At 63.3% G+C, this 17,497-nt stretch overlaps 2 protein-coding genes across 3 annotated transcripts; both read right to left on the reverse strand.

The window, feature by feature from the left end:
• Positions 1 to 2,455: 2,455 nt before the first annotated feature.
• Positions 2,456 to 7,873, reverse strand: LOC116822854 (TNF receptor-associated factor 2-like). The gene is made up of 5 exons (XM_032777004.2): positions 7,671 to 7,873; positions 5,571 to 5,625; positions 4,914 to 5,012; positions 4,109 to 4,186; positions 2,456 to 3,833 (listed from the first exon to the last, which is right to left on the reverse strand). The coding sequence occupies exons 1-5, from the start codon at positions 7,862 to 7,864 to the stop codon at positions 3,162 to 3,164; spliced, it is 1,098 nt and encodes a 365-aa protein (XP_032632895.1). The 5' UTR covers positions 7,865 to 7,873; the 3' UTR covers positions 2,456 to 3,161.
• Positions 7,874 to 10,082: 2,209 nt separating this feature from the next.
• NFKBIL1 (NFKB inhibitor like 1) lies at positions 10,083 to 16,695 on the reverse strand. Of its 2 annotated transcripts, XM_032777009.2 has the most exons (5): positions 16,608 to 16,695; positions 15,715 to 16,001; positions 14,443 to 14,555; positions 11,271 to 11,385; positions 10,083 to 10,690 (listed from the first exon to the last, which is right to left on the reverse strand). In XM_032777009.2, exons 2-5 carry the CDS (start codon positions 15,989 to 15,991, stop codon positions 10,125 to 10,127), a joined length of 1,071 nt encoding a protein of 356 aa, XP_032632900.1. In that variant the 5' UTR covers positions 15,992 to 16,001; positions 16,608 to 16,695; the 3' UTR covers positions 10,083 to 10,124. The 2 variants fall into 2 exon arrangements, with proteins under 2 accessions (XP_032632900.1, XP_032632901.1); XM_032777010.2 differs by lacking the exon at positions 16,608 to 16,695 and having other exon boundaries at positions 11,271 to 11,382.
• Between the last annotated feature and the right edge of the window lie 802 nt (positions 16,696 to 17,497).

Raw genomic sequence — 17,497 nt, forward strand, 5'->3', positions numbered from 1 at the left:
CAAGCAGCTAACGGGGGCGGGCGGGGAGTAATCTTGAGCCTCTAGCGATTCTCTTTGGAAAACCCTGGGAGGCGGGAGAGAGTCCAGATGGCTGGAAAAGGGCAAATTAGTGCCCGCTCTCACAAGGGAAATAAAAACAACCCAGGGAACCACAGACCAGTGAGTTAACTTCTGTGCCAGGGACGATGAGAAGGGAATCGTCTGCAAACCCTTGGAAGGTGTGAGGTGATAGGGAATAGCCAGCGTGGATCTGTAAAGAACAAAATCATGTCAAACCAGTCTGATAGCTTCTTTGATAGGATAACGAGCCTTGGGAAAGGGAGAAAGCGGTGATTGGTATACTAGACTTAGTAGAGCATTTGATACGGTCTCGCATGATATCTTATCGATAAACTAGGCAAATCCAATTTAGATGGGGCTACGATAAGGTGGGTGCATAACTGGCTGGATAACTGTACTCAGAGAGTGGTTATTAATGGTCCCAATCCTGCTGGGAAGGTATAATGAGTGGGGCTCCTCAGGGGTCTGTTTTGGACCGGCTCTGTTCAATATCTTCATCAACGACTTAGATGTTGCATGAAAGACGCTATTAAGTTGCAGATGATTCCAAACTGGGAGGGATTGCAACTGCTTTGGAGACAGGCTCAAAATTCAAAATGATCTGGACAAATTGGAGAAATGGTCGAGGTACAGGATGAAGTTTAACAAAGACAAATGCAAATGCTCCACTCAGGAAGGAACAAATCAGTTTCACACATACAGACTGGGAAGAGACTGTCTAGAAGGATATGGCAGAAAGGGATCAGGGTATAGTGGACCACAAGCTAATGTGAGTCAACATGTGATGCGTTGCCAAAAAGGCAAACGTGATTCTGGGATGTGTTAACAGGTGTGTTGTGAGCAAGACACGAGAAGTCATTCTTCCGCTCTTACTCTGCGCTGGTTAGGCCTCAACTGGAGTATTGTGTCCAGTTCTGGGCACCGCATTTCAAGAAAGATGTGGAGAAATTGGAGAGGGTCCAGAGAAGAGCAACAAGAATGATTAAAGGTCTTGAGAACATGACCTACGAAGGAGGCTGGAAGAATCGGGTTTGTTTAGCTTGGAGAAGAGAAGCCTGAGAGGGGACTTGATAGCAGTTTTCAGGTCTCTAAGAGGGTGTCATCAGGCGGGGGGAGAGAACGTGTTCACCTTCCCCTCTAAGGGCAGAACAAGCAGCAATGGGCTTCAGCTGCAGCACGGGAGGCTCAGGTTGGCGCAGACTCACCCCTGCGGCGCCTGCTGCTGGTGACGTCCAGGAATTAGCTTGTTCCAGCTCCGGAGCGCCCCCTGCAGGCCGGTGATCCATCCTCTGGCCCCAGTGCCCCTTTAGCTGGGGTGCTGCCCCCTGGCAGTACCCCACCGATCTGGGTCTCCCTGCCCCGGGGAACCCCCACCCCCCGTCCCCACCTCGCCTCAGTCATGGCTACTGCCAGTCATTGTCTAGCCCCGCGCCCTGGGGCAGACTGCAGTGTCAGCCACTCATCACAGCAAAGGGGCTTGGACCCACTGCCTCGCCCACCCCCGGGCTGCCCCCTGCCACCCCCATGACCTGCTAGCCCCATGCTAGGCCGCAGCCTGGGGCTTTCCAGGCTGGAGCTCTCCAGCCCCTCTGCCTTCCCCAGCCCTGCTCCGCACAGGTCGTGTCCAGCTCCCTGCAGCCAGAGGGACTGTTGGCTCCTGGCTCCCCTGGCCGTTTTATATGCCCCTGTTGCTCAGTTCGGGGTGTGGCCCCAGCTGCAGCCACTTCCCCCAATCAGCCCAGCCTAAACGCTACTTTCCCCATCCACAGCCCCCTCCCAGGGCTGTTTTAACCCTTCAGGCGGGAGCTGGGCTCCACCCGCTACAGCTGGACATTGGGGAAAGTTCCTACCTGTCCGGGGGGTTAAACACGGGAATCAGCTGCCCAGGGCGGTTGTGGAAGCTCCATCTCTGGAGATATCTAAGGGCAGGTTACAGAAATGTCTCTCGAGGGCAGGGGACGGGACTCGATGACTCGCGAGGTCCCTTCCAGCCCTGGAGTCTGAGAGTCTCTGTTCATTCAGATCCCAGCCAGGAGTGTCGTCCCCACCCAGCCCCACTGCCCCAGGGCAGCGCTAGGGGGTTCTGGGCTGCAGGGGGGGGGCAGCGGGGGAGCCCAGCAGGGGGCGCTGGGCTGTGGGGGGCAGCGGGGGGAGCCCAGCAGGGGGCACTGGATCGTGGGTGGCAGTAGTGACAGCGGGGGAAGCCCAGCAGGGGGCACTGGATCATGGGGGGCAGTGGGGGGAGCCCAGCAGGGGGCACTGGATCGTGGGGGGCAGGGGGCAGTGGGGGGAGCCCAGCAGGGGGCACTGGATCGTGGGGGGCAGCAGGGGGAGCCCAGCAGGGGCACTGTTGCCTCGCCGGGCGCTGTGACAAGGGCAGTGACACGACGGGCGCACAGAGATTTTTATTATAATATCACACAATAAATAAACCACATGCTGGCGATAAATATGGGGTGGGGCAGCCGGCCGTGTCCTAGGACGTGACTGCACGGGGGCCGGATTCATTGTGCTTCACACACACACACACACACACACACACAGAAACACACACACAGACTCCTCCTTCCCCCGGGGGAACGGCTCGGCCCCGGGCACCAGCAGCCAGCCAATAAATACATAAATAGACAATTCACTGCTTAGATAAACCCGCGAGCGCCGCCGTCCCGCAGCACCAGGCGTTATTAACGGTCATAAATTATCATCAGCCAGAGAAGCAAATTAGTCTCCCATCCACCGGCACAAACAAGCCAGGCCCTGCTGAGCATTTGGGGGTCTGTCTCCCCCCGAAGCCCCCAGACAGCCGGGTCCCTGCTGAGCACAGGGATCTGAGGTCTCCCATCCAGTCTCAGAACAAGCTTAGCTCTGAAAGCCCAACATGCGTGTAGTGCGCTGAGCCGCAAGGGGAACTCCCACCACATCAACCCTTTGGCAGCTGGAAGGTTTCCGAGCCGCTAGCGCTCAAGACAGGCTCTTTCTAAGGCTTTGGCGGGCGAGCTGGAGGATGGTAGGGGGCAGCATTGAGGGTCAGAGCTTTAGGGGGGCTGAGGGAGGAAGAGTCAGGAGGCTATGGGGGCAGACGAACCCCCCGCCCCCAAAGCTCACACCTCCATCCTGGACGTGTCCACCACCACCTTGACGTAGAGGGTGTCGTCTTTGAGGTAGTTTTGGAGCAGTTCGTGGGGGGCAAAGAGGGGGCTCCCGCTAGCCACGTTGAGCTGGCCCCGGGGCTGCTGGAAGGACGTGCTGCAGGGATCGGGGGCGAACGTCTCCCTCAGGGCCGGCCTCCGCCGCCAGGGATCCAGGAGGTAGAAGGTGACCTTGGAGAGGAAAGGCCACGGCAGGAGATCATCGTAGGGCCCTCTGGCCAAGGCCATGAACAGCGAGAGGTGGGTGCCCTGGCCGGCCCCATCCCCGTCCGGGTAGAGCCGGAGGCAGAGCCGGTAGCCGAAGGGGTGGGTGGCGAAGACCGAGGAGTAGATGGACGCCCTCCTCCTGGCCTTGGCGTCCCCCAGCAGCTTGGAGAACTCTTGGAGCTTCCAGACCAGGGTCCCGTCGGCGCTGGCCAGCTCTGGGGACGTCGTCACAGCTCCCCGAGCCCTGTGGGAGCAGCCGGATGGCTCCGCGGAGACCCCCGGGGACAGCAGGTCCTGGAGGCACCGGCGCCGCAGAGCTTCCATGGCACCGGCCTGGCTCTGGAGCTCCTGGCGCAGGGACGTCACGATAACCTCCAGCTGCTGTATCCGCCGCTGGAGAGCCAGGGATGGGGCGTCCTGGGGGAGCAGGGAGAGGAGTCAGCTCCCATCTGGCTCCCACCCTGCACATCTGGCTGGGCTCCCCTGCCCCCTGCACACCTGGCTGCAAACTGCTTCCCCCCAGCCTGCCCATCTGGCTACCCCCAAAACATCTGGCCACAAGCTCCCCTCTCCCCCTCCCCATCTGCCCCCACCATGTAAACATCAGCCTACATGATCCTCCTCTCTCCACATCTGGCTAGGCCTCCACCCCCTTCCCCTCCCGCACATCTGGTGGCTGCCTTGTGACTCACCACTGCGTGGGCTTCCGGGTCCTTCGGAGCTGACTTCTCCTCCGGGCCGGGACTCGCCGCTGGGGGGCAGAGGTGCTCCTGCAGCGGGACAGAGGAAAGGGTTAGAGGATGGGGGGCACAGGGAGAGGGCAGCGCAGCGGGATGAGGCTGGCCTGGGGGAGCGGGGAAGCGGGGAGGCGGGGGGTAGAAGGGGCAAATTGGGGGGATTAAGGGGACTGCAGTGAGGGCCGTGGGGGGTCAGAGGGGATACAGTCTGGAAGGGGCAGCAGTGGGGGGGGTGCCATGGGAGGGGGAAAGAGTCTAGGGGGTTTAGAGGGGTTAGTGATGGGAGATGGGTTGGAGTGAGGTTAAAAAGGGGAACTGGCCCTTTAAGAGCTCCAGCCGGCCATTCCCAGGGACGGCCACCAGGGGGCAGAACGTCACCATCAATACAGCCCCAGGGCAGGGACTGGCTGGCTCTAGGGGGCGGGGAATGGGGCAGGGGTCTGTCCCCTCTAGGGGGCGCTGGTTCCCACCCAGCCCCAGGGCAGGGACTGGCTGGCTCAGGGGGGCGGGGACTGGGGCAGGGGTCTGTCCCCTCTAGGGGGCGCTGGCTCCCCCCAGCCCCAGGGCAGGGACTGGCTGGCCCAGGGGGGCGGGGAATGGGGCAGGGGCCTGTCCCCTCTAGGGGGCGCTGGTTCCCACCCAGCCCCAGGGCAGGGACTGGCTGGCTCTGGGGGGCGGGGAATGGGGCAGGGGCCTGTCCCCTCTAGGGGGCGCCGGCCCTGATTTGGGTCCAGGGAGTGTCTGTGTCCCGGGTTCTCACCAGGTAGGACGCCAGGGTCCCCGTCCAGCTGCAGCTGGCTCTGGGGCAGGTCACGGCCGTGCTGAGAGCGTCTCTCTCGGCTGCTCGGTCCTTGTAAATCTGAGGATGGAGAGAAATAAATGAGTGAATCCACGGCTCTGCTGGTGCCCCTCACTCCCGACCCGCAGCCCCTGCCAGCCCAGCCCTGCCGGTGCCCCTCACTCCCGACCCACAGCCCCTGCCAGCCCAGCCCTGCCCCCTCCCACCCCAGCTCTGCCAGTGCCCCTCACTCCTGACCCGCAGCCCCTGCCAGCCCAGCCCTGCCGGTGCCCCTCACTCCCGACCCGCAGCCCCTGCCAGCCCAGCTTTGCCCCCCCAGCTCTGCCAGTGCCCCTCACTCCCGACCCGCAGCCCCCTGCCAGCCCAGCCCTGCCGGTGCCCCTCACTCCCGACCTACAGCCCCTGCCAACCCAGCCCTGCCCCCGCCCCCCAGCTCTACTGGTGCCCCTCATTCCCGATCCGCAGCCCCTGCCAGCCCAGCCCTGACCCCCCGCAGCTCTGCCGGTGCCCCTCACTCCCGACCCGCAGCCTCTGCCAGCCCAGCCCTGCCCCCCACAGCCCTGCCGGTGCCCCTCACTCCCGACCCGCAGCCCCCAGCGTTTTCTGGCTGACACTCACCTGGCTGGGGCTCAGTCTCTTGCTACAAACGTAGCAGGTCACCTTGTCTGTGTCCCTGTGAAAAGACAAATCCTGTTATCACCGCAGCCTCGCCCCACACGGCTGGAACATGGGTTACATGGGGCACGTCTGCTTACACACATCAGAGACTGACCCTCTCCTGGTGCCCTCACTCCCGACCCGCAGCCCCAGCTAGCCCAGCCCTGACTCCCATTGCTCTGCCGGTGCCCCTCACTCCCGACCCGCAGCCCCTGCCAGCCCAGCGCCCCTCACTCCCGACCCGCAGCCCCAGCTAGCCCAGCCCTGACTCCCATTGCTCTGCCGGTGCCCCTCACTCCCGACCCGCAGCCCCAGCTAGCCCAGCCCTGACTCCCATTGCTCTGCCGGTGCCCCTCACTCCCGACCCGCAGCCCCAGCTAGCCCAGCCCTGACTCCCATTGCTCTGCCGGTGCCCCTCACTCCCGACCCGCAGCCCCAGCTAGCCCAGCCCTGACTCCCATTGCTCTGCCGGTGCCCCTCACTCCCGACCCGCAGCCCCAGCTAGCCCAGCCCTGACTCCCATTGCTCTGCCGGTGCCCCTCACTCCCGACCCGCAGCCCCAGCTAGCCCAGCCCTGACTCCCATTGCTCTGCCGGTGCCCCTCACTCCCGACCCGCAGCCCCAGCTAGCCCAGCCCTGACTCCCATTGCTCTGCCGGTGCCCCTCACTCCCGACCCGCAGCCCCAGCTAGCCCAGCCCTGACTCCCATTGCTCTGCCGGTGCCCCTCACTCCCGACCCGCAGCCCCAGCTAGCCCAGCCCTGACTCCCATTGCTCTGCCGGTGCCCCTCACTCCCGACCCGCAGCCCCAGCTAGCCCAGCCCTGACTCCCATTGCTCTGCCGGTGCCCCTCACTCCCGACCCGCAGCCCCAGCTAGCCCAGCCCTGACTCCCATTGCTCTGCCGGTGCCCCTCACTCCCGACCCGCAGCCCCAGCTAGCCCAGCCCTGACTCCCATTGCTCTGCCGGTGCCCCTCACTCCCGACCCGCAGCCCCAGCTAGCCCAGCCCTGACTCCCATTGCTCTGCCGGTGCCCCTCACTCCCGACCCGCAGCCCCAGCTAGCCCAGCCCTGACTCCCATTGCTCTGCCGGTGCCCCTCACTCCCGACCCGCAGCCCCAGCTAGCCCAGCCCTGACTCCCATTGCTCTGCCGGTGCCCCTCACTCCCGACCCGCAGCCCCAGCTAGCCCAGCCCTGACTCCCATTGCTCTGCCGGTGCCCCTCACTCCCGACCCGCAGCCCCAGCTAGCCCAGCCCTGACTCCCATTGCTCTGCCGGTGCCCCTCACTCCCGACCCGCAGCCCCAGCTAGCCCAGCCCTGACTCCCATTGCTCTGCCGGTGCCCCTCACTCCCGACCCGCAGCCCCAGCTAGCCCAGCCCTGACTCCCATTGCTCTGCCGGTGCCCCTCACTCCCGACCCGCAGCCCCAGCTAGCCCAGCCCTGACTCCCATTGCTCTGCCGGTGCCCCTCACTCCCGACCCGCAGCCCCAGCTAGCCCAGCCCTGACTCCCATTGCTCTGCCGGTGCCCCTCACTCCCGACCCGCAGCCCCAGCTAGCCCAGCCCTGACTCCCATTGCTCTGCCGGTGCCCCTCACTCCCGACCCGCAGCCCCAGCTAGCCCAGCCCTGACTCCCATTGCTCTGCCGGTGCCCCTCACTCCCGACCCGCAGCCCCAGCTAGCCCAGCCCTGACTCCCATTGCTCTGCCGGTGCCCCTCACTCCCGACCCGCAGCCCCAGCTAGCCCAGCCCTGACTCCCATTGCTCTGCCGGTGCCCCTCACTCCCGACCCGCAGCCCCTGCAAGCCCAGCCCTGTCCCCCCCAAGCCCTGCTGGTGCCCCTCACTCCCGACCCGCAGCCCCAGCTAGCCCAGCCCTGACTCCCATTGCTCTGCCGGTGCCCCTCACTCCCGACCCGCAGCCCCTGCAAGCCCAGCCCTGTCCCCCCCAAGCCCTGCTGGTGCCCCTCACTCCCGACCCGCAGCCCCAGCTAGCCCAGCCCTGGGCCCCCCAGTTCTGCCAGTGCCCCTCACTCCCGACCCGCAGCCCCTGGCACTCACCCCAGCAGTTGCTGGACGCAGGTGGCACAGTACCGATGGCCACACTCTGTCTGCTGGGGCCGGATGAGCAGAAAGCCACAAGCTGAGCAGAGCAAGCCGGAGCCACAGGCAGGATCCACAGGCCTGAGGCCTGCCCCAAACTTCACCATGGTGCCCCCTGGGACGTACGGCTGGGCGCTGGGGTTGGCAGACATCTGCTCAGGGCGGGACGGGTTCAGGGTTTATCTGGCACCGGCCTCAGGGCCGGGGCGGGAATTCCTGCATGAGTCACCCCGTCCCAACCCAGCTGTGATGTGAGCAGGACGCCAGAGCCTTCCTCCCAGGTCATCCTGACGGGGAGCCAGGGGTGTGACATGGGTGTGTGCTGAGACACGGTGGGGCGGGGGAGAGGAGGAAACAGACAAAGACACGAGAAGAAAGAATGAATAAAAGAAAAGGGAAAAGGAAAGAAAATGGACAGAAGAAAGAATATAAAAGGGAAATTCAAGGATAGAAAGAAAAACATGATAAAAATGGAGGAAAGAGAAAAAAAGACAAATGGATGGAGAGAGGATGGAAAATGGATAGAGAGAAAAAAGGGATGGAAAGAAGGAAAGAAAATGGATAAAAATAGAAATAAAATGGGTGCAAATAAAGAAGGAAAGAAAAGAAGGACAGAAAGAAAGATGCAAGTTAAGGAAGCGGGAGAAGAGAACAGACGCTGGGACGGGGGAATGAAAGGGTGAGAGAAGAAAGGAAAGTGACAGAGTGAATGAAGGAATAACCCGGCGAGCGGGGGCACCACTGAGGGGACGAAGGGCTGAATGAAAGAGGGAGGGAAAAGGCGGGAAAGGCAGGAAGGAAGGAGTCAGGGAGAAGCGAAAAGGAGGTGCGGCTGTGGGAAGGAGAGCGAGCGGACGAAGAGAACTGGAGGGAGTGAGGGAAAAGCCGAGGAAGACGAGGGAAGGAGATGGAACGAGGCGATGGAGGAGAGACGACGGGACGGCAGGCGCCAGCGCACAGGGATGGGTGACCGAGGAAGGGTGGCGGGAAGAGAGAGCTGCAGAAAGGACATGGGCAAGGTCGTCCGGTGCCAGCCGGGCAGGGCTGGGAGCCGGGGTTGAGCCCGGGAACAACCTGCATGTCAGGCCGCTCCCCAGAGACACTCGCACAGGGACAGTGTCCGTGTGGGGTCCTGAGGGGATGGGGGGTCGGTGTCCCTCACTCCCGATCTGCAGCCCCTGCCAGCCCAGCCCTGCCGGTGCCCCTCACTCCCGACCTGCAGCCCCTGCCAGCCCAGCCCTGCCGGTGCCCCTCACTCCCGACCCGCAGACCCTGCCAGCCCTGCGCCCCCCAGCTCTGCCGGTGCCCCTCACTCCAGACCTGCAGCCCCTGCCAGCCCAGCCCTGCCCTGGGCTCCCCCCAGCTCATTGGGGGACATTCCCCAGAGAAGCTCATGGCCTCGCCTCCCCTCCCCCTGGTCTCAGGACACTCTGCCCGTTCCTGGACGCAGGGAGCCTGCGTCAGTGCCCAGGCGCCTGCATCATCCCCGGCCGGGCGGCGATTCAGGGCCCTTACACAAGACACGGGACGTTCACTTCCCCTCCCCAGCTCCCGAGGTCACACGAGAGAGGAGACCGCAGGGCCCAGCCTGCCCCCTCCCTGAGGTCTGCTGGTGCCCCTCACTCCCACCCCACAGCCCCCCGATAGCCCAGCCCTGCCCCCCCAGCTCTGCCAGTGCCCCTCGCTCCCACCCCACAGCCCCCCAATAGCCCAGCCCTGCTCCCCCCAGCTCTGCTGGTGCCCCTCGCTCCCACCCCACAGCCCCTGCCAGCCCTGCTCTGCCGGTGCCCCCTCCCGACCCGCAGCCCCTGCCAGCCCAGCCTTGGGCTTCCCCAGCTCTGTGGGTTTGCTGAGGGCTGCTCCGTTCGTCACACGCCTGGGAACTGGAAGCCCGGCTCTGCCCGCAGGCCCCGCGCCAGCTCCTAGTTACCAAACACAGAGAACAACATATTGAGCAACAGCAGCAGAGAGGCCACTTCCGGAGCAGATGGGGGGGAAGGTGGACGGTATGTTCTGTTCTTGGGGCAAGGAAGTGCAGCTGGGAGCCAGGGAGAGAACCCAGGAGTTCTGGCTCCCAGCCCCCCTGCTCTAACCCACCAGCCTCCACTCCTCTCCCAGACCCAGGGAGAGAACCAGGAGTCCTGGCTTCCAGTCCTCCCGCTCTAACCCCCCAGCCCTCACTCCCCTCCCAGAGCCGGGGAGAGAACCCAGGAGTCCTGGCTCCCAGCCCCCTGCTCTAACGCACCAGCCCCCACTCCCCTCCCAGAGCCGGGGAGAGAACCCAGGAGTCCTGGCTCCCAGCTCCCCTGCTCTAACCCACCAGCCCCCACTCCCCTCCCACACCCAGGGAGAGAACCCAGGAGTCCGGGCTCAGTACAATAACCGAAGCTTTACTGACACAGCTGCGTTGCGTTATTTGGCCGCCTCAGCCAGTCTGTTGAGTTCCTGGGACAGCGCCGTGACCGTGGCCAGGACCCGGCACCGATCCGGCTCTGCCAGTCGCCCCCCGCAGCGCTGGGCGAATTTATCCGGGTGCCACAGGGCCTGCTGGCGGCGGAGCTGGCGGCGGTAGGCGCCTGCGTCCGAGGGATCCGTGCCCAGCATGGCCGCAGCAGCCATCTCGGCCACGGTGCCTGTGGGGCTGGGCCACGGGATGTCCCCGTAGCGCAGGGGGCGGGTGGCGTCGGGGGCGAAGACGCGGACGCAGCCCTCCTGGTAGCGCTGCCGCTTGGCTTCCCGCAGCTCCTCCTTCTTGGTGCGGGCGCGTTCCCGGTACAGACGAGACTCTTCCTCCGGGGGGCGCTGAGAGGTGTGGCGAGGGGGCTGCGTGGCGCCGTGGGTGGGGACCTGAGGGCCAGGCCCCGCCCTCTGGTGGCCAAGCCCCGCCCCCTGGCTGTCTTTGCGCCTGTATTCCCGTGCCATGCGCTCTGCCCACTGCTCGTAGGGCTCTGGGTCCGGGTGGGCCGTGCAGAAATCCTCTGGGGAGGGGGGGAGACCAGGAGAGTGGTGTCAGGTGAGAATTTCCCCTGTCGGGGGCACCAGGGCTGATCTGACACTGCCTGGCTCAGGGGTGCAGGGAATGGGGCAGGGGCCTGTCCCCTCTGGGGGGCGCCAGCTCCCATCCGACCCCAGGGCAGGGACTGGCTGGCTCGGGGGGTGGGGAATGGGGCAGGGGCCTGTCCCCTCTAGGAGGCATCGGCTCCCACCCGGCCCCAGGGCAGGAACTGACTGGCTCAGGGGGGCAGGGAATGGGGCAGGGGCCTGTCCCCTCTGGGGGTTGCTGGCTCCCAAATGGTCCCAGGGCAGGAACTGGCTGGCTCAGGGGGGTGGGGAATGCGACACGGGGCCTGTCCCCTCTGGGAGGCGCTGGCTCCCATCCGGCCCCAGGGCAGGAACTGGCTGGCTCATGGGGGTGGGAATGGGGCAGGGTCCTGTCCCCTCTGGGGGACACTGGCTCCCATCCGGCCCCAGGGCAGGGACTGGCTGGCTCAGGGGGTGGGGGACGGGACATGGGGCCCGTCCTCTCTGGGGGGCGCCGGCAGCCATGCAGGGTCCTACCTTCGTAGCGCCAGATCTCCTGGTATTCATCTTGGCATTCCCCGAAGAGCTTCTGGCGCCATTCCCAGTCCCCGTCCCGTTCCCCATCGCTCTCTTTGGGCTCCTCCGGGGGCTGCTGTGGAGAGTCATCGGGCAGGGCTGGAAGGGACGTCGCCGTCACACCGGCCCCCGCGCTGAGGCAGGGCCCGGCCAACCTACGCCAGCCCTGACGGGGGTTTGGCCAACCTGGTCTGTAACCTCCTGTGACGGGGATCCCACGACCCGCCCGTGGCCGCCGACCCCGGAGCTCAATTCCCAGTATCTAACCCAAGCGCCTTTGCTGCGGACTGAGCCCGTCACGGCTTGTCCTGCCGTCAGTGGCGTGGGGGCCCCATACCCCAGCCCTGAACATATCTGTCGACTCTTCCCAGGCTCCCCCTCACTCAGCTTTTCTCCAGACGATATGAGCCCCGTTTCTAGCCTCCCCCGGGGTCAGGCTTTCTAATCCTTCACTCGCTTCTGTTGCTTGTCTCTGGCCTCTCGCCAATGTGTCCCCATCTTTCCTAGAGGGTGGCCCCCAGAACTGGACCAGGACCCCAGCTGGGGGCTCACCTGGGCCAAGCAGAGCAGGACATTTACCTCCCGTGTATTACACACGACACTCCAGTTAACACACCCCTGCACTGGAGTGGCCAGACTGGGTCAGACCAAAGGTCCATCCAGCCCAGTGTCCAACAGTGGCCAGTGCCAGGTGCCCCAGAGGGAATGAACAGAACAGGGAATCCTCCAGTGACCCACCCCCTGTCGCCCATTCCCAGCTTCTGGCAAACAGAGGCTGGGGCCACCATCCCTGCCCGGCCTGGCTACTAGCCACTGATGGACCCGTCCTCCAGGAAGGTATCTAGTTCTTTTTTGAACCCTGTGATAGCCTTGACCTTCACACCATCCTCTGGCAAGGAGTTCCACAGGTTAACTGTAGGGCGTGCGAAGAAATACTGCCTTTTGTTTGTTTCAAACCTGCTGCCTATTCATTTGATTGAGTGATCACTAGTTCTTGTGTTAGTAGAAGTAAATAACACGTCCTTATCTACTTTCTCCACCCCAGTCATGATTTTATAGATCTCTGTCACAGCCCCCCTGAGCCGCCCCTTTTCCAAGCTGAAAAGTCCAAGTCTTATTAACCTCTCCTCTGTTACCCGTCAGCTCTGTGTTCTTGGGGAACCAGGGTGCAGGATCCAACCTAAGTCTCACAAACGACCCCCCCACCTCTGCTTGACCCAAAGCCGATCAGAAAGACTTACAAAAAGCAACAAGAAGGCCGTGGCAGACACCTGTGGGATCCAGAACAGTGACGCTGCCTAACTGCACTGCGGGCTCCCTGCAAGGAACACCGCCCACAGCAGCTCCCGTGTCCAGCCTGAACAAAACAACTTTGGGATCCTCCCTCGTTTACCCACAAACAAATCTCCTGTTCTCCCTCGAACCCTGGTTCTTTCCCTTCAAAACCCTGACCCACGCTCCAGTCAGTGCTCTGGTGCCAGGATCCAAACTCTGCCTCAGTTCCACTGGGACCTCACCTTCTCCCGACTGATCGCGCTGGGGCTCTGCCTGGCTCCAGCACTCCGGACCCTCAGCTATCACCTGAGACCCCCGACCGAATCCAGCTTCCCGGAGCTTCTCTCTAGGTGTAGCCCCCGACCCGGACTTGTGGCATCAGTTGTAGTTTTCTAAACCCGACTTTTATAATCAGTTCGATTTAATATTATCGCTGTTTAGTGTGTTTGGTTCCCCATGTACGGTTATTACCGGCAATAAATAACATTCATGGTTAAGCTGGTTGCTTCTCTCTCTCTCTATCCCCCCCTCGTGGGTGTTTTTTGGCTTCCTCATTCGCTCTGCAGCAACGTTCCTCGTATCTCAGCTAAAAGATCCCTGCAGCGCCCCAAAATCCTGTGGGGTTTGCTCATCCAGTGGGTTACTCCCAGAGCAATGGGAAAGTGGGGACAGGGACGTGCTGAACCTGGGGCATATGAGGGTCACAGCTTGGAGGTGCTGTTTGACCCAGCCTGCTGAGTCCAGGGACATACAAGGGGTCAGCTTGGGATGCTGATTAACCCGGTCCTCTCAGACTCGTGTGTGTGTGTGTGTGTGTGTGTGTGTGTGTACACAAGTGACACAGGCAGCACATTGACAGAAGAACAGAACCCCCTGGGATGAAGTCAGAATGTTTTTAATGTTTCCTCTGAATACTCTGTGTGCGCCTCAGTTTCCCCTGTGCAGTTCTTAAGTCTCTAGGTGGTGGCATAAGGTTTGTGATTGTCGCAGAGCCCTAGGGGGCCAGTGTGATGGAGTCTGCATAGAGAATGGCCGACACCCTGTCTCCTGGCCACTGATGGCCTGGGCCCTTCCCCGGCAAGGTGCCAATGGAAGGTGTTGGAGAACAAAGGGTTCAGGTGCCTCCTGGCCCGGGAGTGAGACAAAGGTGAGAGGAGGGGCTGGGGGGAGTTTCAGTTTGGAGGTGGCTGGGGGGACAGGGGGAGGCCCGGCACCGGGGTCTGGGCTCCCCACCCCCCAAGAGTGACCTGACTGAGGGGCCCTGTTCTCTGTACCTACAAGCTCTGTTCTGGGCTGTGTTCCTGTTGTCTAATAAACCTTCTGTGTTACTGGCTGGCTGAGAGTCACATCTGACTGCGGAGTGGGGGTGCAGGGCCCTCTGGCTCCCCCAGGACCCCCTTGGGCGGACTCACTATGGGAAGCGCACAGTGGGGCAGGGGATGCTGGATGCTCCAAGGTCAGACTCAGGAAGATGGAAGCTGTGGAAGCTCCTTGCCCTGGAGCCAGTCTGCTCACAGAGAGGAGGCTCCTCCACAGTCCTGCCCGGCTTCGTAGGGAGCAGTTCCAGAGCATCGCTCGGGGACTTCATGAGACCCCCCCACCCCACCCCACCCCCAGAAGAGTAACCCTAATAAATGAGCAGACCCCAAGGTAATGGGCAAATCAGGTAACAACCCCCTAATGAGTCCCCCCGCCCCGCTCCCTGCAGCACAGACCCCCCAGCACTGACAGCCCAGTCCCTGCAGCACAGACCCCCCAGCACTGCCCCAGGGCACTGGGGCCAGCCCTGACAGACGGGGAGAGCACCTCCAGGGAGTCCCAAGCCGGCTCCTTACAGCTCAGCACCCCAGATTGGTACCTGCTCCTCCTTCGTGGGTCCCAGCAGGTCCCCGGGCGTCTCCCCGGCCCGGTTCCGGATCCCCATGGCCCGAGGGCAGTGGCTTTGCAGGGTGGCAAAGAGGACTTTGTACGCTGGGAAGGGAGAAAGGGAGAGGTTAATGGTGCCCCCTGGAGGGGGCAAATGCCATCCTGGACGCCTGGGTCCCCAGCCCCCACCATGGTCTATGGCCCCCAGACTCCCACTCCCTTTTTTTCCATTCCATGACCAGGTCTCTCCCCCTTTCCTGGGGCTGGGAACTCAGTGGTACCCCTTAGTGGCCAAAGACCCACACTACAGGTTGCATCTGAAAGAACAGTGGGGTCTAGTGGTTAGAGCCGGGGGGCCTGGGAGCCAGGACTCCTGGGTTCTCCCCCTGGCTCTGGGAGGGGAGTGGGATCTAGCAGATTAGAGCAGGGGAGGCTGGGAGCCAGAACTTCTGGGTTTTCTCCCCAGCTCTGGGAGGGGAGTGGGGTCTAGTGGTTAGAGCCGGGGGGTGGGGCGGGGGCTGGGAGCCAGGACTCCTGGGTTCTCTCCCCGGCTCTGGGAGAGGAGTGGGGTCTAGTGGATTAGAGCAGGTGGGCTGGGAGCCAGGACTCCTGGGTTCTCTCCCCTGCTCTGGGAGGGGAGTGGGAGCGGGTGGGTCAGAGCAGGTGGGGCTGGGAGCCAGGACTCCTGGGTTCTCTCCCCTGCTCTGGGAGGGCAGTGGGGGCTGGTGGTTAGAGAAGGGGGTGCTGGGAGCCAGGACTCCTGGTTCTCTCCCCGGCTCTGGGAGGACAGTGGGGGCTGGTGGTTGGAGCGGGGGGGCGGGGGCTGGGAGCCAGGACTCCTGGGTTCTCTCCCCACCTCTGGGAGGGGAGTGGGGGCTGGTGGTTAGAGCAGGGGGTGCTGGGAGCCAGGACACCTGGGTTCTCTCCCCAGCTCTGGGAGGGGAGTGGGGGCTGGTGGTTAGAGCAGGGGGTGCTGGGAGCCAGGACTCCTGGGTTCTCTCCCCAGCTCTGGGAGGGGAGTGGGGGCTATGGGTTAGAGCAGGGGGGCTGGGAGCCAGGACTCCTGGGTTCTCTCCCCAGCTCTGGGAGGGGAGTGGGGGCTGGTGGTTAGAGCAGGTGGGGCTGGGAGCCAGGACTCCTGGGTTCTCTCCCTGGCTCCCATTGCCTCCCCCCCAGTGGTATCCTTGGAGACCTGCAGCCCAGGGGTGAGGCCTGGGTTCAAATCCCTTCCCCACAAGTCGGGATTTAAAGGGCTGGTGCTCACCGCTTTTGCCCTTGCGGGCAGCCTGCCGGGCGGCGTGGTGCAGGGCCGTGTCTCCTTGCCGGTCCTGGAGGCTGGGGTTGGCTCCATGGCCCAGCAGGATCTGGGCGGCAATGGGGTCTCGGTGGGCACAGGCATAGTGCAGGGGGGGACGGCCCTTGTGCCCCCCTGGCTGGTCCAGGTCCAACGCCTTCCGGTGGCAGGCGAGGAGCGAGCGGAGCCGGCGGTGCCGGCCAGACTCCACGTAACGCCAGAGGCGGCGCTGGTGCCGCGAGGCCATGGGGATGGGCCTGTGTGTTGGAGGGGGAAAAGGGGTTAAAGCACCTGGACTGGCACCGGAGACGCTGCTCATCTCCCCGATCACCCCACATCCCCCTTGCTGGCCCAAGACTCCCCCTCATCCTTCCTGCCCACCCCCTGCCCCAGATCCCCCTGCCGACCCCTAGATCCCCCATGTCCCCATAGCCCATCCCTGCCCCCCAGATCCCACATCCCCATTGCTCATCCCTGCCCCCCAGACCCACCATCTTCCCCATTGCCCACCCCCTGCCCCAGATCCCCCTGCCGACCCCTAGATCCGCCATGTCCCCGTAGCCCATCCCTGCCCCCAGATCCCACGTCCCATTGCTCATCCCTGCCCCCAACCCACCATCTTCCCGCATTGCCCACCACCCTGCCCCACATTTCCCCCTGCCGACCCCTAGAATCCCGCCATGTCCCCGATAGCCCATCCCTGCCCCCCAGATGCCACGTCCCCATTGCTCATCCTGCCCCCAGTTTCCCCCCAGCCAGAGCCCCCAGAGCCCCCGGGCTCTCCTCCATCCTCCTCTCCTCTCCTCCTCTCCCAGCCCCCCGCCCCCATCCTCTCCCCCCCAGACCCCGCGGGGCTGCGATACCCGCCGGGGGGTGTTAATCGAGTGTTGAATTCTGCACTGGAGGGGGAAGGGGAAAAGTAACGGACCGGAAGTGGGGCAGCCGGAAGGGCGGAAGCGTAACGGAAGTGACCTCATTCCGCCGGATGAGGGGAGGGAGGGGTGTGCCCACCGTGGGGGTCGACTCTACTGGGGAAGGGACGTGGAATCGCTGAGCCGTTCACTTGGCAACAAACGGGAGAGGACGGGAAACCGGGGGAGAGGCAAGCGCGGGCGGAAGTGAAGCGGAAGTGGCGTCACACCGCCTGCTACAATGGGGCGATAACTCTCGGTCTTGGTGCAGTGCCCTATAGGGTCCGGATGGGAAACAGGAGACCGCCAGGGAAGGTTCCTGGGTGTGTTTGATTTCTACAGGGATTAAATAGCTCCAAGGGGAGAAAGTTTTTTGTGGGGGGGAACCGGAAGACTGTACAATAAGTGAGGCAAGGCAGGGCGGAAGTGGACCGGATATGGCGTCAGGACTATGGCCCTAGACGACTTGCCAACAGTTGGGTGTGATGCTGTCGATGGTCCGGGGGGGAAACACAAAGGATGGTGGTTCCGGAGTATGGTGGATCCCGCAGGATTCAAAGGGGGCGGGTGAACCTGGGATTAACACTCCAAAGGGATGGGGAGAAAGCGGAAGTGAATCTCAGTGAGGGCGGAAGCATACAGGAAATGGCGTCGACCCCCCTAATATAAAGGAAAGACTTGCCCATAGGTTCCATAGTTCTTCATGGGCTCCGGGTGGGAAACAGAAGCCGCGTGGGAAGGTTCCGGTCTGTGTTTGGGGGCGGGATCAGGGAGTGAGTCCCCTTCCCCAGGCCAGGTACGATGGGGAGGTGATAGGTGAGGAGGGGAGAAAAGTGGGAGAG

Source organism: Chelonoidis abingdonii, chromosome 12 (genome assembly GCF_003597395.2).
Source record: "Chelonoidis abingdonii isolate Lonesome George chromosome 12, CheloAbing_2.0, whole genome shotgun sequence".
Classification (NCBI taxonomy): Eukaryota; Metazoa; Chordata; order Testudines; family Testudinidae; genus Chelonoidis; species Chelonoidis abingdonii.